The sequence below is a fragment of the Microcaecilia unicolor genome, chromosome 3, assembly GCF_901765095.1.
Source record: "Microcaecilia unicolor chromosome 3, aMicUni1.1, whole genome shotgun sequence".
NCBI classification, from domain to species: domain Eukaryota; kingdom Metazoa; phylum Chordata; class Amphibia; order Gymnophiona; family Siphonopidae; genus Microcaecilia; species Microcaecilia unicolor.
The window spans coordinates 473,241,978-473,265,753 of NC_044033.1; the positions used below are offsets into that span (position 1 = coordinate 473,241,978).

Below are 23,776 nucleotides of genomic sequence, written 5' to 3' on the forward strand. Positions count from 1 at the left end.
GCCTCTATGGACACTCCTAGCGCTGCCACTGCCGTAGCTGCCCTAATCCTAAATGAGTGGGTACTGTACATAGTGTATGAATCAGCAGGCTGGTCTTTGGTCTTTGTTTTAAGTCGGCTTAAAGGTTCAGGACAGGGCATGTCCGTTCCGATCCATTTTGATTTGTGAATAAGTAGGTCAGTTGCCGCGGCTGTAATGGCCGCGTCACGTATTAAGAGGGACATGCCATGGTGGGCATGCTTGTACGTAGCCACCAACTCACTGACTCGCAGAGCACCATGCAAAGCTAATGAGAATGCGCATTTGACTCGACGGCCCTCAAACTCAGTGTCACTTATCTCCTCTAATGATGCAAAGAGACGGCCCATTTCCCTGCCGGTACTGGGTTTTCTTTTACCTGGGTAGGGTACTCCCGGCCTGCCCCATCCTTTCATCAGTCTCATGACAACAAATGACCTAGATGGATTTTGGACAGCCACCGCTTTGGCGAGAAAACTGATGGCTGCGAACATGATTGAGACCTGGTTTCTGCTAATTCCCTTCATACATGCCGGGGGCCGGGAATATATCAGTACCACCCTTCTCTTCTAAGTGTTGACTATATGTGCGGTTGTGTATCTTGTCCGCGAGATATCTGTTAACTATCGCAGCATCGGGTCCCATTTCCGGGTCTGCGCTCTAAAAACGAGAAAGAGCATCCACTATAACCATTCTCCCTGCCTGGTATATGTTTAGCTGTAATCACTGCGGAACTATCTGTCTGCACACATAACTTGTGGGAAGTGCATGGCGGACAACTACTGCCATATTGTCTGAGGGAATTACAATTAACTTGTGAGATATGCCAGGTCCCCCCAGGAAACATGATATCCTACGTGGTCCCTGCTGAAACCCGAGCTTGCTGCACACCACGCTCCCTGGAAGTAAATCTGCCGCATCTGTAAAGAAAATGCAGGGTTTCCGTGAGAGTGGGTGAATCGTGCCAAAATGAAATCCCATGGGCCAAGAACCTGCTAAATCTCGCTTGATGTCCTGTGTACGTCTGAGATGAAAATGCGCTTTGTTTGTTCCCGATGTTGCTAAAGCTATTGGGAATCACCCTTATTGCGAAGCCTACTGGACCCAGGAGTTCCTGTACCTGCTTCAGCCTTGCTTTTTTACAGTGCCACCTCGTATTCGCCGCTCTGGCAAGCTTATCAATTTTGTCAGCCGGCAGTCTGGAACATCTAGTTCCAATTCAATACCTATAATGTAAGGATTCGCCGTGGGTCTACTGTTTTTTTCAACGGCTAATGGGATGTCCAATTTCTGTGCCAAGTGGATAAAGACCTGTAACACATCCGTCCACTCTTGTGATTCCCGGTCTTTGAACAGGAAGTCCTCCAGATGAGGACCAGAGACCTAGCGGGGGCTAGTTGTTCCACTACCCCGTGCACAAACATGCTAAGCTCTTTGAAGTATGCGCACTAGATGTGGCCACACATGGGGACATATTTATCGCAATAAAACCTCTCCTGGAACCTGACACCTAACAAGGGAAAGGGCTGTGGGTGTAAAGGCAAGGTGCGAAAAGCCGAATCTCCGTCCACCTTAGCCCAATGTGCCTAGTTGCCTTGCCGCCGAATTATTTGAATGGCATTGTCTACAGATGCATATTGTACTGTACAGCTGCTATGGTCAATGTAGTCATTTACTGATGTTCCTATGTGGCGGGACAAATTACGACTGGGCCTACCTTTCCCCAGCTCCTTCCTTGGTATTATGCCTAGCGGAGACACTGTTGTTGCCTTGAAGGGCGGGTCCTCAAACAGCCCCGCTATGCAGCCTAGCAATAGTTCTTTGGTAATCTTGCCTGCAGCTATCTGTCGATACATGTGAATCGAGGATGCATTGTTGGGGTAGTGTTGTCACTGTGGTGTTGTCCTCTAATATGGAATCATGCAACCTGATTGGAAACCTGTGGTGATGCACCCGTTCTGTCAGGGTAACGGGCTAACCTTGAAGCTTGATGGCTTCCGGACCCTGTCCTGAGTTAATAGGTTGCTTTCTCCTGTCTCATAAGCTTGATGGGGGGAGCGCTAGCTCCCTCAGTACCCTGTCCCGTGTTACTAGATTGCTGTTCCCTGTCTCTGGGGAGCCTGCCTTGCCCTGCAGCATGCCTGCCCGCACGGGCGTGTCGGGTGCTAGGTGCAATGTCCGCTGCCTCCGTCCTGCCTTTGTCCTGACGGCATTGCCTGACAGGACTACCACTGGTGCTGACCCGATATGAATGGATTGTCTGCACTGCTTTCTTGTAAATTTAATATCTTAGTTAAGCCATGCCCGTCCCCTAAATATCTCATGCGCTTTTAAAATTATATTCCATATCCCACACCAAGTCCGGGCCCCTTTCCGTTTCCTTCACTATAGTGAGTGTCCTGAGTATGTCAACAGCTGAGTGTCCTAAGTATGTGAACAGCCTCCGACCAGCCCATGAAGGACCTGAATATCTTGGGCTTCTTATCTGTTACGCTATCCCTGCCTACGGTACCCTCCTCATGCAACTCCCACAGAAGAAGGGAGAAGATATCGATCCACCTGTATTGTGAGAACGGTACCTAATGCATCGCTCCTGTGATTAAGTACTCCCACATCCTGACTGGTCCCCTGTGCACCGACCGGTGCCACAACCGCATTCTGTCCTGCCATATTGGGCTCCGTTACCCGTTCTTATCATCCCATACTGCATTGCTCTTCTCCTGCTTCCAAATTCAAAAGGACTTCCTGTGCAGTTCAAATTCCTCTCTCCTCCTCCCTTGCTGCTCCCCTTTTTTCCTGCCCCCTCCCCTTGCTACCCCTTGTTTCCCTCCCACTACTACCTCTGCTCTCTAGCTAGGCCCTCCCTGTACCCTCCCCCACACTTCTGTCTTTGCTGGCCTTCAGCCCGGTTGTGGTCGGCCCCCCTTTAATGGGTGTGCCTGGTTCTTTCCTGAGGCACCAATTTGGACAGAACAGGGACAGAATTGTAATATATGTGCACATTTTATAAAATACACCAAATAAAGGCTGGAATGGCCCTTCCATTCTGCCCAGCTGAGTTTTGAATACTTCTGTAGATGCACAGATGAGTTTGTTTTGTTTTGTTACATTTGTACCCCGCGCTTTCCCACTCATTTCCATTTCCAACCCCAAATCAGCCTCTTATTCCCATCTCTGTTATTTAACCTCTAACCCACCTTCCCATTAACTTTTCTCCACATCTTTTCCCCAACGTTTCAACCCCTTTCCCATTACTTTTATCCTCCTAGTCGACCCAAAATCTGTTTTGATGAGCTTTACAACTTGTTGGTAGGCCATCTCAAGTCTTGCCATCTTCAGCTTTGCTTCCTACAAGCTCAATGGCTATATCAACACGTAGGCCCCTTCCTAGTTACAATTCAGCTTCCCCTTGGTCATTGGACTTTGAATAAAACATGATCCCCACATGTAGATCACCCAATTTCCTTGGAGGCCCAGTACCACTGTACCACTGCTGTTTGAGACTGCAAAACCATACATTAATTTTCAGATAGCTTTCCCACCGTATTCCATGCTACACCCCCAAAATAATACATACATACAGACTCCATCCTAGATAGCACACCGTGCAGGTGAAATACCATTTTCTAACTGTAAAAGATGTAGAAATAGTAAATTTTAGGACAACTTAACTCTCATACATAGGGACTCATTTTCGAAAAAGAAAAAGTCAAAAAGTGGCATAAAGCAGCATTTGGATGTTTTTCACACAAATACGTCTAAATCAGTATTTTCAAAATCTGTTTCGCAGATGTTTATCTATGCAATTCATCTGCAGTTTGTCCAGATCACAAGGGGGCATGTCATGGGCATTTCAGGGGCAGGATTAAGAACTCCTAACACTTGGACATTTTAAAGCCATAATGGAACAAAACGAAAACGAAAACATCTAGGGCTAAAACTTCAACGTCTTGGTCTAGACCTGTTTTTAGAATGAACTAGGCACAAAAAGGTGCTCTAAATGGCCAGATGACCACTGGAGGAAATCAGGGATGACCTTCCCTTGCTCCCACAGTGGTCACTAACCCCCCTCCAACCCTCAAAATATGTGAATAAAGATATTACTTACCAGCCTCTATGACATCTTCAAATGTTATATCCAGGTCTATTAGAGCAGTATGCAGGTCCCTGGAGTAGTCTAGTGGCCGGTGCAGCACACTGTAGCCGGATGGGCCCAGACCCATACCTCCCCCTACCTCTTACACTTGTGATGGAAAATATGAGCCCTCCAAAACTCACCAGAAACCTACTGTACACACATACAGGTGCCCCCTTCACCCATCAGGGCTATTGTACTGGTGTACAGTTGAGGGCAGTGGGTGGGATTTGGAGGGGTCAGCAGATAATATAAGGGAGCAAAGGTGAGATGTATTACTGGGATCTTTTATGTGAAGTCCCCTGCAGTGCCACCTAGGGTGCCCTGCTGCTCTCCTGGGATGTTTGTGTTACCAGTCTACTAAGAATGGCTTGATTTTGTGCATTTTTCACTTGGTCTTGTTTTTTTGTTGTTTGGGGTTTTTTTTTCTAAAATGGACCAAAACTATAAACATTTTGAGCACAAACAGCTAGAAAATAGCAATTTTTAAAAAAAAGATAGATGTTTTTCTTCAATTTTGGACGTTTTGAGCAAAATGTCCAAAGTTGGACTAAGACATAATATCGAAAAAGCCACTCATAGCCAACTTTTAATCTTTTCAATAGAACTACAAAGAAATTCATCTGTATATGAACCCTAGTAAAAAGGCATAGAAAGGTCTGTAAAAAAAAAAAAAAAAAGCTGATAGCAAAGAATGCTATACATTTATCCCATAAAATAAATTTTTAAAAATGAAAAATTCAAATACAAAATGCTAATACTCAAAGCCTGATGTGCTAAGGTTTTCCTTTGATTGGGTGTCTATGAGAAAAAAATCTTTAGTAAATCAGGTCCTTTTTTGGAAAGAAAAATTGTTGTGTAATTATTTCAATTTGGTATTATTTTAACTATAAAACAAAAAATACTGCCTAAATATGCAGGGTGACAGATGTGGCTAATTTCAAAAGAGAAAAATGTCTCAAAATCACTGCAGAGCACCATATTGACGTTCTTCATGGGAAAACGATGATTCAAAACTCAGAATTGAGACAGTTTTCTCTGCAGTTTATCTAAACTGCAAGGGGGCATGTTGGGCCAGGATTTGGGCAGGTCCAGAATTTGGACTTTTTCCCAAGATAATGGAACAAGATAAAAACATCTAGGGCAAAAGTTGGAAGGTTCTTATCGGAACTTATTTCAATCACAACTAACTCACATAAAGGTGGCCTAACTGACCAGCTGACCCCCATTAATCCCCCAGTGATCACTGAACCCCTCCTCCCACCCTCAAAGATGTGACAGTGCATACAACGCTCTGTGACAGCTTCAGATATTATGGCCATTCTTATTAAAGCAGCAAGCTAGTCCCAGGAGTAAGCTAGTGGTCAGTGCAATGGGCTGTAGAGAAAATGATCCAGTCTATATTCCACTCTAACTAGTACAGTTGTAGTGGAAATTGTGAGCCTTCCAAGACTCACAAAATACCCACTGTACCTATACATAGGAGACACCTTCAGACCTGAGAGCCTTTGTAGTGGTGAACAGTTAGGTATAGTAGGTTTTAGGTGTTCTTGGAGGGCTCACAATACAAAATAAGGGTTTTAAGGTGGGATTTGTACCTGGGTCCCTTTATGTGAAGTCCACTGCACTGACCACTAAGCTGCACCTTTGATCTGTTGGGATGTCTTTGTGGCCAGTTTACCATGAATAACCCTGTGCCAGTCCATCTGAAGGTCACTGCCTCCCTCATCTTTCTGGCCATAGGCACCTTCCAGTCAGTGCTAGCAGTCAATGCATGCCTCACCCAGCCCGCCATCTCCAACTTCCTTGCCCATTTCTTTGATGTCTTTCTCACCCACACCTCACACTATATTACTTTCCCCACTACTGCCAGGGCACTCCAAAACAACATGGCTCAGTTGTACACCATAGACTGCTTCCCCTTGGTTATAAGCGTCATCGAATGCACACATGTCACACTCAGACCTGCCTCCCCCTTGTATATAATGAACCAAACTAGGCCTTGTCATTTACAGGTTCAGAGGCCTGTCAGCTAGACCTAAAAATCATGCCCTCTGTGTAACCCAGAGGCTCACTTGTTCATGTGACAGGCTTACTGACAGGCTTGCAGAAAAGATAACACGCAGCAAACTTCCTTGCAAGGTGTTTACGAAAGAATGTAGTTTAGGGTTTTTTTCTGTTATCAGAACTTATCAGAGCTGGAACATAGATAAATGACTACTGGAGAAAAAGGGAACTTGCTGATAAGGAGGATGCTATTTTAGCTTTGCCTGGTAATCACGATCAAGGTGGTCGAAACTAATAATTATCAAGATTGTGGTCGAAACTAATGCTAACAAACTGATAGAGCTGTATAAAGTTAGAAAAGTATAAAAGGTGATAAATGAAAGGAGAAAATTGGAGAAGTACTCAGAGATAGCGCTTCATGTGCAGCTTTGTTGTAACTCCCATGAGAAAAGAAACACAGTCTGTATTCTCGCTTGGTAAGTAAATAAAGAATAATATTTTCTCATCTCTGCGTGGCCTTCAGTTCTTCTCTCTCTAACTGTATGAGTGTGTGGCACATTCTATTGGGTTATGGAGGGAGAAGAACGAAAAATTCACCCCTCCTCCCGGACATACAAGGAGACCTACAGGAATAGAAAATCATTTCACTCCATGAGCCTGCATGTCATATGAGATTCCCAGGGAGGAGATTGTTGATGTTTGTGCCTGCTACCAGGCTCCACCCACGATGCCTACATCCTTCAGCATTCAGGAATGTACCACAGGTTTTACCGTGAGGAGATAACCGGTGGCTGGCTCCTAGGTAAACAGTACAGGGATTCCTAAACTCCATATTTCCTCCCCTCTCTTAACCTTCAATCTCATTCTAGATGCCCCCACAACCCCCAGTTATTACCCCACCTCCACAAGGTCACCATACCAGCCACACACACACACACATGTCTGTGATTCTTCTCCTCCCCCCAGCTGACAGTGCTACTCCCAGTGAACCTGGCTCATGACTCCCATAGTCTACCCCAAAATGAAGCAGAGGAGGAGTACAACAAGAGGCATAAGAATGGACCTTTGGCTAGCTCAAGAATTGCTTGAGATGTTTGGACCATTTCAGAAGGGAGCTGTTATACAGCCCTCAAAAGGTGGCCAAAATATTCATGGCCTGCTGCATAGTGCACAACCTAGCTCTCCAAAGAAGACAGACCCTGCCAGAGGAGGGACAGCAGCCACCAGACCCAGAGGATGAGGAGCCCCCATCCCCCCCACCTACAGAGCTAACCAGGGATCAACCAACTGGGAGTCCGCTCCAGACAAAAACTCATTCTGAAAATTTTTCAGTAAAGGTAAGTGTACAAATTATTTATTCACAACACATCTAACATCCCCCACCACCACAACCACCACCCCCCTAGCACTCACTCACACATACACACACACACACACACACACTCCCCCCACCCAGCACACACCACCACAGTATGGCAATTAGGTGGCTTACAGCCTTACTTCCCCCTCCCCCTTCCTTTCTGGGATCTACCCCTCCCACCCCATCCCCAAGCTGCTGTTGATAGTCTGGGCCTTGAAGGAGCAGAAAGTGTATTAGAGTCCTTCCCTGTGTGGCTACCACTGCCTCACTGTCATTACTCCTTCCTGCTGCCTCTGCTTTACCCTGAAAATCTGGCCACCTGATTGGCTATCTGTCAAATCTGCTGCTGGGCCCAGCAGCCAGCAGGGGAGAGTAGTGCCCCTGAGGGGCCTGGTTTCTTAGTTTTTCCACTGGCCTGGAGTGTTCTGGGTCTCATCCTTGGATGTTTCAAGGGTGGTTGCGGATGTGCAGCTAGGGCGGGTGCTACAAAGCTAGGCTGGTTTGTGTGGCCACTGGTGGCAATAGCGGCTGGTGTGGAGGGTGTTGCTGCAGGACTGGTGGCCTCATTGGTTCCAGGTGGAGGCTCAGGTGCTTGCTGTGCCAGCAGTGTGCTTGACAAGGCTTCCGTGTAATCGTGGAGATCCTATCAGACCAACAGAATCTGTTGCCAGATAATCTGGGATGCCTCCTGGATCTTCTGCTACATGCTCCACAGCAGCTGAGTGCATTCTCTTTGGACTTTGACCCTCTCCCACAGCAGCTGTAATTTCTAATCTAATAGTACATAGTAACATAGTAGATGACGGCAGAAAAAGACCTGCATGGTCCATCCAGTCTGCCCAACAAGACAACTCATGTGTGCTACTTTTGTGTATACCCAACTTTGATTTGTACCTGTGCTCTTCAGGGCACAGACCGTATAAGTCTGCCCAGCACTAGCCCCACCTCCCAACCACCAACCCCGCCTCCCAACCACCGGCACTGGCACAGACCGTATAAGTCTGGCCAGCAGTATCCCCGCCTCCCATCACCGGCTCTGGCACAGACCGTATAAGTCTGCCCAGCACTATCCCCACCTCCCACCATCGGCTCTGGCACAGACCGTATAAGTCTGCCCAGCGCTATCCCTGCCTCCCAACCTCCAGTCCCGCCTCCCACCACTGGCTCTGGCACAGACCGTATAAGTCTGCCCCGCACTATCCCCGCCTCCCACCACCGGCTCTGCTATCCAATCTCGGTTAAGCTCCTGAGAATCCTTTCCTTCTAAACAGGATTCCTTTATGTTTATCCCACGCATGTTTGAATTCCGTTACCGTTTTCCTCTCCACCACCTCCCGCGGGAGGGCATTCCAAGCATCCACCACTCTCTCCGTGAAGAAATACTTCCTGACATTTTTCTTGAGTCTGCCCCCCTTCAATCTCATTTCATGTCCTCTCGTTCTACCGCCTTCGTATCTCCGGAAAAGGTTCGTTTGCGGATTAATACCTTTCAAATATTTGAACGTCTGTATCATATCACCCCTGTTTCTCCTTTCCTCCAGGGTATACATGTTCAGGTCAGCAAGTCTCTCCTCATACGTCTTGTTACGCAAATCCCATACCATTCTCGTAGCTTTTCTTTGCACTGCTTCGATTCTTTTTACATCCTTAGCAAGATACGGCCTCCAAAACTGAACACAATACTCCAGATGGGGCCTCACCAACGAATTATACAGGGGCATCAACACTCCCTTTCTTCTGCTGGTCACACCTCTCTCTATACAGCCCAACAACCTTCTAGATACAGCCACCGCCTTGTCACACTGTTTTGTCGCCTTTTAAATCCTCAGATACTATCACCCCAAGATCCCTTTCCCCGTCCGTACCTATCAGACTCTCGCCACCTTATACATACGTTTCCCGTGGATTTCTATTCCCTAAGTGCATCACTTTGCATTTCTTTGAATTGAATTTTAATTGCCAGACCTTAGACCATTGTTCTAGCTTCTTCAGATCCTTTTTCATGTTTTCCACTCCCTCCGGGGTGTCCACTCTGTTACAGATCTTAGTATCATCCGCAAATAGGCAAACTTTACCTTCTAACCCTTCGGCGAGGTCACTCACAAATATATTGAACAGAATCGGCCCCAGCACCGATCCTTGAGGCACTCCACTACTCACCTTTCCCTCCTCCGAGCTAACTCCATTCACCACCACCCTCTGGCGTCTGTCCGTCAACCAGTTCCTAATCCAGTTCACCACTTTAGGTCCTATCTTCAGCCCATCCAGTTTATTTAAAAGCCTCCTGTGGGGGAACCTTGTCAAAAGCTTTGCTGAAATCTAAGTAGATTATGTCCATAGCTCGTCCCTGATTCAATTCTCCTGTCACCCAATCAAAGAACTCAATGAGATTCATTTGGCACGATTTCCCTTTGGTAAAACCATGTTGTCTCGGATCTTGCAACTTATTGGCTTCCAGGAAATTCACTATCCTTTCCTTCAGCATCGCTTTCATTACTTTTCCAATAACCGAAGTGAGGCCTGTAGTTTCCAGCTACTTCCCTATCAACACTTTTGTGAAGAGGGACCACCTCCGCCATTCTCCAATCCCTCGGAACATCTCCTGTCTCCAAGGATTTATTAAACAAATCTTTAAGAGGACCCGCCAGAACCTCTCTGAGCTCCCTTAATATCCTGGGGTGGATCCCGTCCGGTCCCATGGCTTTGTCCACCTTTAGCTTTACAAGTTGTTCATACACACTCTCTTCTGTAAATGATGCTGTATCCACTCCATTTTCATTTGTACTTTTTCCAGTCCATCACAGTCCTGCTCCAGGATTTTCTTCTGTGAAAACAGAACAAAAGTATCTATTTAGCAAATTTGCTTTTTCTTCATCACTAACTACATAGCGGTTCGCAGTATCTTTTAGTCTCACAATTCCCTTTTTAGTCATTCTCCTTTCACTAATATACCTGAAGAAATTTTTGTCACCCCTCCTTACATTTCTAGCCATTAGTTCTTCCGCTTGCGCTTTCGCCAGACGTATCTCTCTCTTGGCTTTTCAGTTTCCTCCGGTATTCCTTCCCATGTTCCTGTTCTTGAGTTTTTGTGTATTTCTGGAATGCCAACTCTTTAGCCTTTATTTTCTCAGCCACTTGTTTGGAGAACCATATCGGTTTCCTTTTTCTCTTGCTTTTATTTACTTTCCTTACATAAAGGTTCGTGGCCCTATTTATAGCTTCTTTCAGCCTGGACCACTGTCCTTCCACTTCTTGTACTTCCTCCCAGCCCATCAGCTCCTTCCTCAGGTATTCCCCCATTTTAATAAAGTCAGCACGCTTGAAATCCAGGACTTTGAGTTTTGAGTGGCTGCCCTCCACTACAGCAGTCATATCAAACCAAACCGTTTGATGGTCACTGCCGCCCAGGTGGGCACCCACTCGGTCATTTGACACACTATCCCCATTTGTGAGCACCAGATCCAGCATCGCTCCCTCCCTCCTAGGTTCCGTCACCATTTGTCTGAGCAAAACGCTTTGGAAAGCATCCACGATCTGTCTACTTCTCTCCGATTCCGCCGATGGAACCTTCCAATCTACATCCGGCAGATTGAAATCTCCCAGCAACAGCACCTCCCTTTTCTTTCCTAACTTTTGAATATCCGCGATCAGATCCCTATCTAGTTAAGTACATAAGTACATAAGTAGTGCCATACTCCAGTTGTGTCGGGGGTCTGTAGACAACACCCACATGGACTGAGATTCTATCATCTCTTTTTAAGGTGATCCATATCGCTTCTTTTTTTCCCCAGGTCCCTGTCATTTCAGTCGCCGTGATATCATTTCTCACATACAGAGCTACTCCTCCACCTTTACATCCCTCTCTATCCTTCCTAAATAGATTATAGCCTGGTATGTTTGCATCCCATTCATGGGAACCATTTAGCCAGAAATTTATATACCGGTTTACCCAGTTATAAGCCAATTTACAAATCATTACAATACATACACTAGTCTGCCAGCTGCAAATTCTGCGCCAGCAATTTGTTGGCCATCCTCAGCACCTGCCACCTGTGATGGTAGGGTCTTCTACGGGCCAGCTGTGGCTCCTCAACAACCTCCTCTGCCTCTATTGGGCCATCTGCAAATGCCACCAGGGGGAGATGCACCACAAATTGCTCCTGCTCATCACTCCTTGCAGATGACTTCGAACAGGTGTTCTCTGCATATACTTCCTCTCGCATGATGCCCTCCTGTGAGCCCTCAGCTGCCACTGATTCACCTTCCTCCTCCTGATTTAGCTGCCCTACCTGCTGGCTGCTAACTCCAGGCTCTCCATATAACTCCATGTTCTCGCCTGCATAGGGAAAGTAGAGGAAATGTGTCTATTGGACTAGCTAGCCTGTTGCAGTCTTCCTGAACATACATCTCCATGTACACTTTTAGACCCACACATGGAAATGGTTTGGGAAGAATGACATCTAAATCCTGTGATTTAGATGCCATTTGTGAACCTCAATGTTGCATTAACATTCCTAAGAGGGACGTTAAGGGGTCAAGGGTCATGTTGTGGAGACACCCATTTGTAGCTACTTACCTAAGGGTGGGGGAGGATGCCCTGGGAATCAATGTGTGCACCATGTTATCCACATGCCTAAGGTTCATGGGGTCCACATCGGGTGATTTCTCTCCAGCCTTGCACTTCATGTCTCTTTTCTGCTGACTCTTATTGTTTACTGCCAGTCCTCCACATCTCTATTTGAGTCAACTCTGCCCATGTGCCCACCCATTCCCAGAGATGAGGAGGACCATATTATTTATGTATTGTAATTCTTTAAAAGTCAGTCACCCCCACAAGTGTCAGAATTCCAGCTTCTTTTAAAATTATCATTTTACTGCCCCTCTTGTTCAGTGGGGCCTGATGTGGGGCTCCTCACCCTCTATAGGATCATCCGCAAAACCCACAGGAGGAGGTTCTCCATTAACTGTTTCTGTTTTTCCTTCCCTGCAGACGGCTCCTGGCTGGTGCCTACACTATTCCCTTGCCCTCTGGCCTACTGAACACCAAGTAAAGTCTAGTATCTGCTACAGTTAACGACACCTGCCACTCACTACCTGAGTGGTTGCTATTGTGAGACAACAGATGTGTATAACAACAGTTCCTTTCCCTCCTCATGTATATATATATCCCATAGTTTTATCTAGTTTGTTTCCCTTCTCTCCTCTCCAATATCCACCGTTGCTGTAACTATGTCAATATGTAGATATGAAGCAGCTGTTTGCACATCTTCCCAAGCCCTCTGCCTTGTTTACTATAGGCAAGGAAGCATGCAGAACAGAGAGTAAAATATAATCTAGTCACTGCCTATGCACTTCTGCTGGTTGGTACCAGCTGGAAGGATAATGAGAGACAACACATCTTAACTTTGCAGTCTGCCAAAAGGATATGGGTCTGCACAGTGAAGGGGGTGGGATTATGGGGTTGAATTTCACGTGTTAAGTGAGCTGCATGTGAACAGATTTTTCAAGGCCATCTCCTCATCAACTGAGGGACCAGCCTGGCTCCAAAACCTGGCACGTCAATAACTGGTCTCATGAGTCAACTGGGGAATGGCCCCACTCCCAGATCTCCTACAGCCATGATCTGGAGAAGGGAGTGGAAAGGGAGACTGCAGTCCTATGTGTCCCTCCCCCTCCCTTGGGGAATAGGTAGTAGCTTGTACCTTTCACCTGTGTCAAGTGCTACGGTGGGCAACCTTAGTTCCAACTTTATCACTGGCTGTGACAGGCCCTAACACATGTTCCATCACCTAATTTTGGCCTACTGGAGCCACAACATGATGGTTTGGGATGTGGCCTTAGATCCTGGAGGGCCAGATTTAAGTCCCACAGGGCATTCTTTCTTCTGCAGGGCATATTAGATCCCTCTCTGTTAGCACAGCCCTCTGGTCAAGCACGTGACATTCAGGAGGGTTGTTCTGATTGTGGATATTGAGAGACCTTTGGACACTTCTCTCCCCATCAGTCACCCTTACCCCCCCCCCCCCCCCCCCCATCCACATTTCTGCAGTTTCCCTTTCCCAGGGCTTGTCTAGTAGTGTTGGCAACACAGCACCAGTCAACCTTGCATTTCATGAAATCAACACATTTTTTACAAAGTGGAGACACAGACAAAGCTTTGTATGCCAAAAACTGTAAACATTATATATGTAACAAACAAACACTAAAAACTATTTACATACTAGTTATTGCCCATTGCCCTTATTGAGGCTGGTGCCATTACAGACAAAGCATCCTGAGCATTATCACAATGTGGGTCAGTATTTTTTATTGGGCCGCCAGCTTCCTACAACAAGTCTCTGTTCATGGTTGAGACTTGCTGCAGGAGCTGGGGTTACATAAGTACATAAGTAGTGCCATACTGGGAAAGACCAAAGGTCCATCTAGCCCAGCATCCTGTCACCGACAGTGGCCAATCCAGGTCAAGGGCACCTGGCTCGCTCCCCAAACGTAAAAACATTCCAGACAAGTTATACCTAAAAATGCGGAATTTTTCCAAGTCCATTTAATAGCGGTCTATGGACTTGTCCTTTAGGAATCTATCTAACCCCTTTTTAAACTCCGTCAAGCTAACCGCCCGTACCACGTTCTCCGGCAATGAATTCCAGAGTCTAATTACACGTTGGGTGAAGAAAAATTTTCTCCGATTCGTTTTAAATTTACCACACTGTAGCTTCAACTCATGCCCTCTAGTCCTAGTATTTTTGGATAGCGTGAACAGTCGCTTCACATCCACCCGATCCATTCCACTCATTATTTTATACACTTCTATCATATCTCCCCTCAGCCGTCTCTTCTCCAAGCTGAAAAGCCCTAGCCTTCTCAGCCTCTCTTCATAGGAAAGTCGTCCCATCCCCACTATCATTTTCGTCGCCCTTCGCTGTACCTTTTCCAATTCTACTATATCTTTTTTGAGATACGGAGACCAGTACTGAACACAATACTCCAGGTGCGGTCGCACCATGGAGCGATACAACGGCATTATAACATCCGCACACCTGGACTCCATACCCTTCTAGTTGGGTTAGCCCAGCAGCAGGCATGGCAACCATTTCAGGGCAGCCCTCAACTGCTGTGATCTCCAGCGTAGGTGCAGGGTGGGAAGATCCTGTGCTCTTTCTTCCTCCTCCAGTACAGGCATGTCCCTCCAGGTGTCCTCCCCCTCCTCGTCCTCCATAGGTTGTGGGGAGAGTGATACCTCCCAGTGCCCAGGATCCATTTCAGCCTCCTCCCACACTATCTTTGGGTTGGGCTGGTCCTGAGCAGGCTCTTGTGGGGAAGGCTGGTCCTAGGCAGGCTCTTCAGCAGCTGGGGGTGTGCCATGTGTGTAAAATGTTTGCAATTGAGATCAACGCATCCTATATGGTTTGCATAGTGGTGCAGCTGGCTCTTGGGAGGCAGGCACATGGCAACTGGGGGGCAGTAATTGCTACCCGGGTAACATGTGTGATGTATGGCACTAACAAGCTGACAAAGCAGATAACCTCGGAAGTAATTATAATGTTTGTCCCTTGAGAGGGTGGTCTGGCCATGGCACGCAGGATGAGTTCTAAGCCTGATGGAATGCCCTGAATCAGCAGGCAGTAGTATGGCACTGCACTGTTGCATGGATGGAGCCATTGTTTTCGTTTTTGTCAGGGATGTGGGTGTGAATGGGTGGGAGATGGCAGGGGACCCTGTCAAGGCTGCTGATCCTTCTGGCTACCTGTACCAGGACCCCAATGAAAAGGGCAGATTCCAGACATCAAGGTGGGAAACCTAGGTTTGGGGTCACTGATGCCAACTGTTTTAGGGCCCTCACTGATGGTGGTGACTGCACATCAACTCATGACTCATGCCCATACTTTTGGGGTGCTTGGGGGGGAGAGAAGTGTACACATAGGTGGGTTTTTCCATAGTGGTGGTTAGGGGACCACTATAACGTGGAGATTTCAGAGGGCCTCACGTTTGACCTTGAGGGGTGTCTCACAGGGCAGCATACCGAACTTTGGAGCAAACAATGGTATATCCAATGAGTGTGGGTTAGGGGGCATGGGAGACCATCCATTTGGGGGGCAAATGATGGTGTCACAACCCTCTGTGGTCAGTGTATTTGGCATAGGGGTAGGGCTGTGTGCCCTGAAGGCAGGGGATGTGTGTTTGATTCCTACTGTGGGTGTTTAGCATTACACTTTTTTTCCCTTGCCAAAGTGGCTGCAAAGTGTTAGGTAGGTGTGTGTGACACACTAGGCACTTTTGTATTGGTTGATGGAGGATGCTGACCAAAGAGCTTCCCCCCACCCCACCCCCCTCCTTTCCATGTCATTTCATAGGTTGGGGGTTGGCTGCAACACATTCTAGTAGATATGAGGGTTGTGGGCACACTGTAACAAGGATAGATGCATACTCAGGCCTTGATCATGGACACAGCTGTTATAGGGGTGTTTTGGCTGTGGCACTTACGTCAGACCCTGAGGTGCTCCCACTTGTGCCAGATTAGAGCAGAGTCTTCACACTGGACATGCCTGTACCGGCACCAAAGAGACTCAGTTTTTTCCAAAGTGTCTGCAAACACAAGTTGCTGGAGAAAGGGTTCAGTTGATTGCCCTTCTTGGAGTCGCATGCATTATTATTTTTGACAGCATGTTGCGCAATGCTCCTTACATAACCTGTGACAGATGGCAACAGGCAGATGGGGGAGGGGCTGAGGAGCCGGGTATGCATTACATAGGCACAAGTTCCGTGTGAGGTGAGGTAGCCGTGGGAAAAAGAGGGTGGCATGTTGTCCTTTCTGTGGAGCATGTGCACTGTTGCTGGGAGGTGGGGACATTCCCACCAGTATGTGTGCATGGGCCAGGATGCAGATGGGGGGGAGGTTCAGATATGTGCAGCCCCTCATTTTAGCATTGCCTTCTTAGTGGAGGGGGGCCCATAATTAGTTGTCATCAGATATTCTATACATTCTGCTGATTTCAGCAACATTTCCTTTTCTTTCTTATGAAAAAGCAATAACATGTAGTGCAACAACAAAGGGAACTCTGTGCATGTGACCCTGCATATGTATAGTGCTTCCACATGAGTGGTGTTGTGATCCTGGGGGGGCAAAGCTGCACCACTCACCTTTCTAAGCTGCTCCTTAATGATTGCCATGCTCTCATGGAAATATCAGTGTACCTGAATGTAACTCACCTTGAACTACTACTGAAAAAGGTGTGAGCAAAATCCAAATAAATAAATAAAATTGTGTGGAGGCAGGTGGTGGTGGTGGTGGTGGTGGTGCTTCATTATGTTTCTCCTGTGCCTGAGTCACAGGAGGATCAATAGCCCTGTCTCCTCCACAGAGAAATTTGGCTCCCTTCTCAGACACATAGCTGGGCACATTGTTGAGCATTCCTTCACATGCCAAGGTATATATGCACATGGAGGGAACGTCGTGCTGTTGCCTTGAACAGGTTTTTTTTTTACGCGGGAACAAGTGCCGCTGTTTCATGTTTTGCGTAGTGTATTTTCAATTGGCGAAAACATTTATCTCCAAACATCTAGGATGTTTTCAGTACATCCTCTTTCAAAACATTTTTCCCACCCAATATTCAGCACTATTTAACCTGCCAGGAACAGATACTGGCCTGTTAAACAGTGCTTAACTGGCTATTCTGCCAATATTCAGCACAAGATAGCTGGTTATCTCCCGCTGAAAATTAGCGGTCAACGCTTAGCAGATTACCGGCCATATCGCATGATATAGCTGGCTATCCATGAATATTCAGCACCTCCCTGGCTAAATTTGGCAGCCAAATGGGCCACCGAAATAGCAGCCTATCTTTGGCTGGTTTAAACTTAACCAGCCAGCACTCAATATCGACTTGGTCAGGTAAGTTTAAATCAGCCAAAAAGAAATCAGATAGTCAATGACAGTCAACAGAAACAGCCTGGAATTGAATATCCGGGATCAGCGCCAACCAAGGATGGCAGCCGGCTAACTCCTGCGTTCTGAATATCGGCCCCATGTGTATTTTCGAATATCAGAAAATGTTTAGTTTTTCTTCCATTATGGACTTGTTTTTAAACTTTTTCCAACAAGCATTTATTTCGCCATTTGGACATCATATCAAAAATGCCCCTCTTAATCTCAAATAAAAATGTGTAATAAAAAATATTTAATACCATCAAATTCTTTCAGTATTGTTTATCCTGATTTATGAAAATGGCAATGGTGCATTTCAGGTGCACAGTATGGAGTAATTAAATGGCATTATCAGGAAATTGTCTTTTAGGCAGTGAGCGGACAATTTGTTTTCTGACCATAGCATGCAAAAGGTGTGATGCATTTAATATGTCCTAACTTTTTGATTAATCTATATCCAAGAAAATAAGTTATTTATCCCTGGTATTGATATCCTGGACAGTTCAACTGAATAGACAGATAAATTAAGACTTTTTTCACTTGTGTTTTTTAATCATCTGTTCACATTTGCTCACCTTTCTGTTCAAAAAATCAAAGATAAGTATAGCAATAATTAATAAATAAAATCAGCATTTATAAAACATAAAACAATTAAAAGTATATTCAAGTAAAGTTACTCATCAGAGATTGCTGAGGAACTTTAGAAACCATTAGATAGGAAGCAATGTCCTATAGTAGATTGGTAACAAGTTAAAAGATGAAAAATAGAGAGTAGGGTTAAATGAACAATTTTCTCAATTCATAAAGGTGAATAATGGAGTACACCATGGATCTGTATTGAGGCCAATGCAGTTTACCATATTTATAAATGATGTAGGTATTGGAACAATGAGGGAGGTGATTAACATCTGTGGATTAGACAAGATTAAATTTATTAAGAGGGTAGTTATCAAGCTGCATTAGGGCTATAAATTGCATTATTTGCCCCTTAATACATGTTAATGGGCACAAATGACACTTAAATTACTGTAATGCAGTGATAACTAAGCCACCACAGGGTACCTAGTAGTAAGATGCAAAACAAATGAGATCTAAACCAAACCCCATGTGCCTACATTTACGAATCCCTGGTGGTGTAGTGCGTCCCTGGGCAGGATTGCTCCCTAGTCATGCCTGCCTTTGTTCCATGGTTGTGACCATACCTTGAATACTGTGAACAAGTCTGGACATTGAACCTCAAAAAAGATATAGCCAAATTACAAAAGGTGCAGAGAAGGGTGACCAAAATTATAAAGGGGATGGGATAACTTCCCAAAGAGGAAAGTCTAAAGAGGCTAGGTTGGAGAGGAGACCACTGAGGGGAGATATGATAGAGGTCTCTATAAAATGATGAATGAAGGGAAATGGATAAACACAAACTGATTGTTTAAGAACATAACATAAGTGTTGCCATACAGGGACAGACCGCAGATCTATCAAGCCCAGCATCCTGTTTCCAACAGTGCCAATCCAGTTTGCAAGTGCCTGGCAAGATCCCAGAACAGTAAAACAGATTTTATGCTGCTCATCCTGGAAATAAGCAGTGGATTTTCCCAAGTCCTTCTTAATAATGGCTTATGGACTTTTATTTTACAAAATTATCCAAACCTTTCATAAACCCTGCTAAGCTAACTGCTTTTGCCACATTCTCTGGCAAAGAATTCCAGAGTATACTTATACGTTGAGTGAAGAAATATTTTCTCTGATGTTTTAAATATTCTACTTAGGAACTTCATTGCATGCCCCTAGTGCTAGTATTTTTGGAAAGAGTAAACAAGCAATTCTTGTCTGCCTGTTCCACTCCCTCAGTATTTTATAGACCTCTATCATATCTCCTCTCAGCTGTCTTTTCTCCAAGCTGAAGATCCCTAGCTGCTTTAGCCTTTCCTCATAGGGTAGTCGTACCATCCCCTTCATCATTTTTGTCGCCCTTCTCTGTACCTTTTCTAATTGCACTATATCTTTTTTGAGATTCAGCGACCAGAATTGCACACAGTGTTTGAGATGCGGTTGAACCATGGAAGAGTACAAAGGCATTATGACATTCTCATTTTTGCTTACCATTCCTTTCCTAATAATTCTTAACATTCTATTTGCTTTCTTAGATGCCACTGCACACTGAGCAGAGGGTTTCCAATGTATCATTATCAACAATGGCACCTAGATTATTTTCCTGGTCGGTGACTCCTAATGTGAAACCTTGCATCACATAGCTATAGTTTGGGTTCTTCTTTCCCATATGCATCACTTTCTACTTACTCACATTAAACGTCATCTGCTATTTGGATACCAACAGGCTTATTTTTGAAAGAGAAGGGCGCCCATCTTTCAACACAAATCAAGAGATGGGCGTCCTTCTCCCAGGATCTCCTAAATCGATATAATCGAAAGCCGATTTTGGGCGTCCTCAACTGCTTTCCGTCGCAGGGATGACCAAAGTTCACAGGGGTGTGTTGGATGCATAGCGAAGGCGGGACTGAGGCGTGCCTAACACACGGGCATCCTCAACCGGTAATGGAAAAAAGAAGGACGTACCTGACGAGCACTTCGGCAACTTTACTTGGTCCATTTTTTGTTACGACCAAACCTCAAAAAGGTGCCCAAACTGACTATCGGAGGGAATCGGGGATGACCTCCCCTTACTCCTCCAGTGGTCACTAACCCCCTCCCACCCTAGAAATAACAATTTTTAAATATTTTTTGACAGCCTCTATGCCAGCCTCAAATGTCATACCTAACTCAGTGACAGCAGTATGCAGGTCCCTGGAGCAGTTTTAGTGGGTGCAGTGCACTTCAGGCAGGCGGACCCAGGCCCATACCCTCCCCTACCTGTTACACTTGTGGTGGTAAATGTGATCCCTTCAAAACCCACCAGAAACCCAATGTACCCACATGTAGGTGCTCCCCTTCACCCATAAGGGCTATGGTAGTGGTGTACAGTTGTGGGTGGTGGATTTGGGGGGGCTCAGCACACATGGTAAGGGAGCTATGCACCTGGGAGCAATTTATGAAGTCTACTGCAGTGCCCCCTAGGGCGCCCGGTTGGTGTCCTGGCATGTGAGAGGGACCAATGCACTACGAATGCTGGCTCCTCCCACCACCAAATGGCTTGGATTTGGTCATTTCTGAGATGGATGTCCTCGTTTTCCATTATCACCAAAAATCAGGAATGACCATCTCTAAGGACGACCATCTCTAAGGTCGACCTAAATTTTGTGATTTGGGCGTCCCCGACTGTATTATCGAAATGAAAGATGGATGCCCATCTTGTTTCTATAATACAGGTGTCCCCGCCTTTTCGCCATGACATCCTGCGAGGACGTCCTCAGGAAAACTTGGGCACCCCTTTCGATTATGCCCTTCCAAGTCTCCAACGGGCCTTTTTACTAAGATGCGATGAAAAATGGGCTGCAGTAGTGTAGGTGCGTGTTTTGGGCGCGCGCAATTCCATTTTTCAGCGTGCCTATAAAAAAAGCCTTTTTAAAATTTTTTGCCCAAAATGAACGTGCAGCAAAATTAAAATTGGCGTGCATCCATTTTGCGTCTGAGACCTTACCACCAGCCATTGACTTAATGGTAAGATCTCATGCGTTAACTGTTTAGTAATCATCTACCTATGTAGAATGATGATTACCACCTGGTTTCTGCCACGCACCAGAAAATAAAAATTATTTTCCGGTGTGCGTAGGAGAAATGCATCAAAAATGAAATTACCCCAAGAGCCACGTGGTAGCTGAGCAGCAACTCCAAATTGACGCATGTTGGGCGTGCATAGATGCCTACACAGCTTAGTAAAAGGGCACCCCAGTCTTGTAAGATCCTCTTGTAATTTTTCACAATCCTATTGTGATTTAACAACATTGAATTACTTTGTGTCATCAGCAAATTTCATTACCTCACTAGTTATTCCCATATGTAGATCATTTATAAATAAGCTACTACTACTACTACTTATAATTTCTATAGAGCTACTAGATGTACGCAAGAAGTAGCAGTCCCAGCACAGACCTATCTACCCTTTTCCATTGAGAATACTGACCATTTAACCCTTCTCTCTTTAAATCATTTTTTAATTCACAATAGAGTATTACCTCTTATCCTATGACTTTCTAATTTCCTAAAGAGTCTTCCATGATTTACTTTGTCAAACTCCTTTTGAAAATCCAGATATACAATATCAACCAGCTCACCTTTATCCACATGTTTATTCACTCCTTCAAAGAAATGCAGTAGATCAGTGAGGCAAGATTTCCCTTGACTAAATCCATGTTGGCTTTGTCTCATTAAGCCATTCCTACATATATATACTTTGTAATTTTGTTCTTTATAATAGTCTCTTACCATTTTGCCCAACACCAACATCAGGCTCACTGGTCTATAATTTCCTGGATCCTCTCTGGAACCCTTTTTATAAACTGGCATTACATTGACCACACTCCAATCTTCTGCTACCATGCTTGATTTTAAAGATAAATTATATATTACTAACAATAGCTTGGAAAAAAAATACAGAGACTAGAGGAACCACCACAAGAAGAAATAGGAGAAAATATTTTTCTACTCAATACATAGTTAGGATGTGGAGTTTGTTGCCAGAGGGTATGACAAAAACAATTAGTATTGTGGGTTTAAGAAATGTTTGGACACATTTCTAGAGGAAAATTTCATAAACCATTATTAAGATAGACTTGGGGAAAACCACTGCCTATCCATGGTGGTAAATAGCATGTGATCTTACTATATTATGGCATCCTGACTTGTACTTGTGACTTGGATTTGCCATAGTTCAAATCTGAACTTGATGGATCTTTGGTCCGAACAAGTATGGCAATTCTTAGAACAAAATGCACTAAAAGTACAAAAAGTACAGGATATTAAAATCACACTTTTTCTTCTTCTGACTCTTGCTATATAACTGGCTGTCTGTATCTCATATGTAACAATGACCAACTAATATGTGTCTATGCAAATAGTCTGAAATGTCTCTACTGATATTTTAAGAAGCATTTATAATTTTATTGGTTGATATTTAGTCAGTGGTTTTTTTAAAAAATGTTCGCCACTGCTGGCTGAATTAAACCTGGATATTCAGTGTTGGGCCATGTCCAGACACTGGCACTGAATACTGGGAGAGTGGCAATACCTAGGATTCATCTGGATATGGATGATATTCAGTGCCATACCCATATGGCTACTCCAGGCAAAGTTGGAACTGCTATTTAAGTGGTCCACCTTGCCTAGTTAGCTATGCAGGCACTGTCACTGAATATCGCCACCCAGAGTCTACTCCCTGACTGCCTTCAATGGCCAGACAGTGCTGCAGTGGTCAAAGGGGCTATTCAGCAGTGCTGCTCAGTACTATTGAATATCTCCTCCTGACCTGCACAGCACAATTTAACCAGACAGGAGCCTCTCACATATGAGAATGTGGTCTCTCTAGCAGCAGTGCAGCAGGTCATTTCAGAAGCCAAAAAGTGAGGAGTTGGAGAAAGCACACCGAGATCAACACAGATCCATTCACTAACGTTGCTTTCTTTGTTTTTTTTTTCTGTTGTCTCCTTCACAGGAAAATCCAACAGCAAACAAGAATCCATGGGACAATTTCAAAAATATTAGTGAATACCAACATTACACCACAGTAAATGTATTAGATTCAGAGGCAAAAGATACCTTAGAACTAAGACCAGCAGAATGGGAAAAATGTCTGAGTTTGCCTTTGGATGTGCAGGAAGGTGACTTTCAAACAGAAGTTTAACAAATTCAAATTGAACTCAGCCCTAAAGTTGTTGCACTGACACACGTGAGAGACTTTGGAAGCCTGGCATTCCTATCTGGACATTTGTGATCACTGTAATGTCAGGATCTTCATGTGCCAAATGTCAGTGGGGTTTTATTTTCATCTTATCTCACTAGGAAATCTAGTGGAGACCCAGGTGTACAATTCTTACCATCATGTGTTGTAAGTACCCGTGGAATGGATTTGTAAGGTAATCTTTATAGATAAACCTCAAGCAACGGTTCATGTTGTAACGGCTTCATTTGGTTTAGTTTTCAAAAAACTTCACCATGGAGCACAATGTACATATTTATGCAGTTTTTAAGGTTTATAACAGTCTGTTTGGCCATTACTACACTTTTTACTTTATAAGATAAAAGCAAAGTTTTTGTCATTAAATGAATGTTTGTTGAGCTACATTCTTCATTGCTTTAAATGCAATAAAGTAATAATCTCACTTTTATATGAATAATATATTTCACATCTTTATTATTGCAGTTTTCTCTGGAAAGCTCAGAA

At 44.8% G+C, this 23,776-nt stretch overlaps 1 protein-coding gene across 1 annotated transcript in view; it reads left to right on the forward strand.

Annotated features, from left to right (window-relative positions):
- The window catches only part of ADGRB3 (adhesion G protein-coupled receptor B3), a 1,672,438-nt gene extending 1,649,197 nt beyond the window's left edge, over nucleotides 1–23,241 (forward strand). Inside the window, exon 30 of the mRNA XM_030199002.1 lies at nucleotides 23,048–23,241. Coding sequence (XP_030054862.1) covers nucleotides 23,048–23,236 — 189 coding nt within the window. The 3' untranslated portion in view covers nucleotides 23,237–23,241. The remainder of the gene's footprint in view (nucleotides 1–23,047) is intronic.
- Nucleotides 23,242–23,776: the final 535 nt, after the last annotated feature.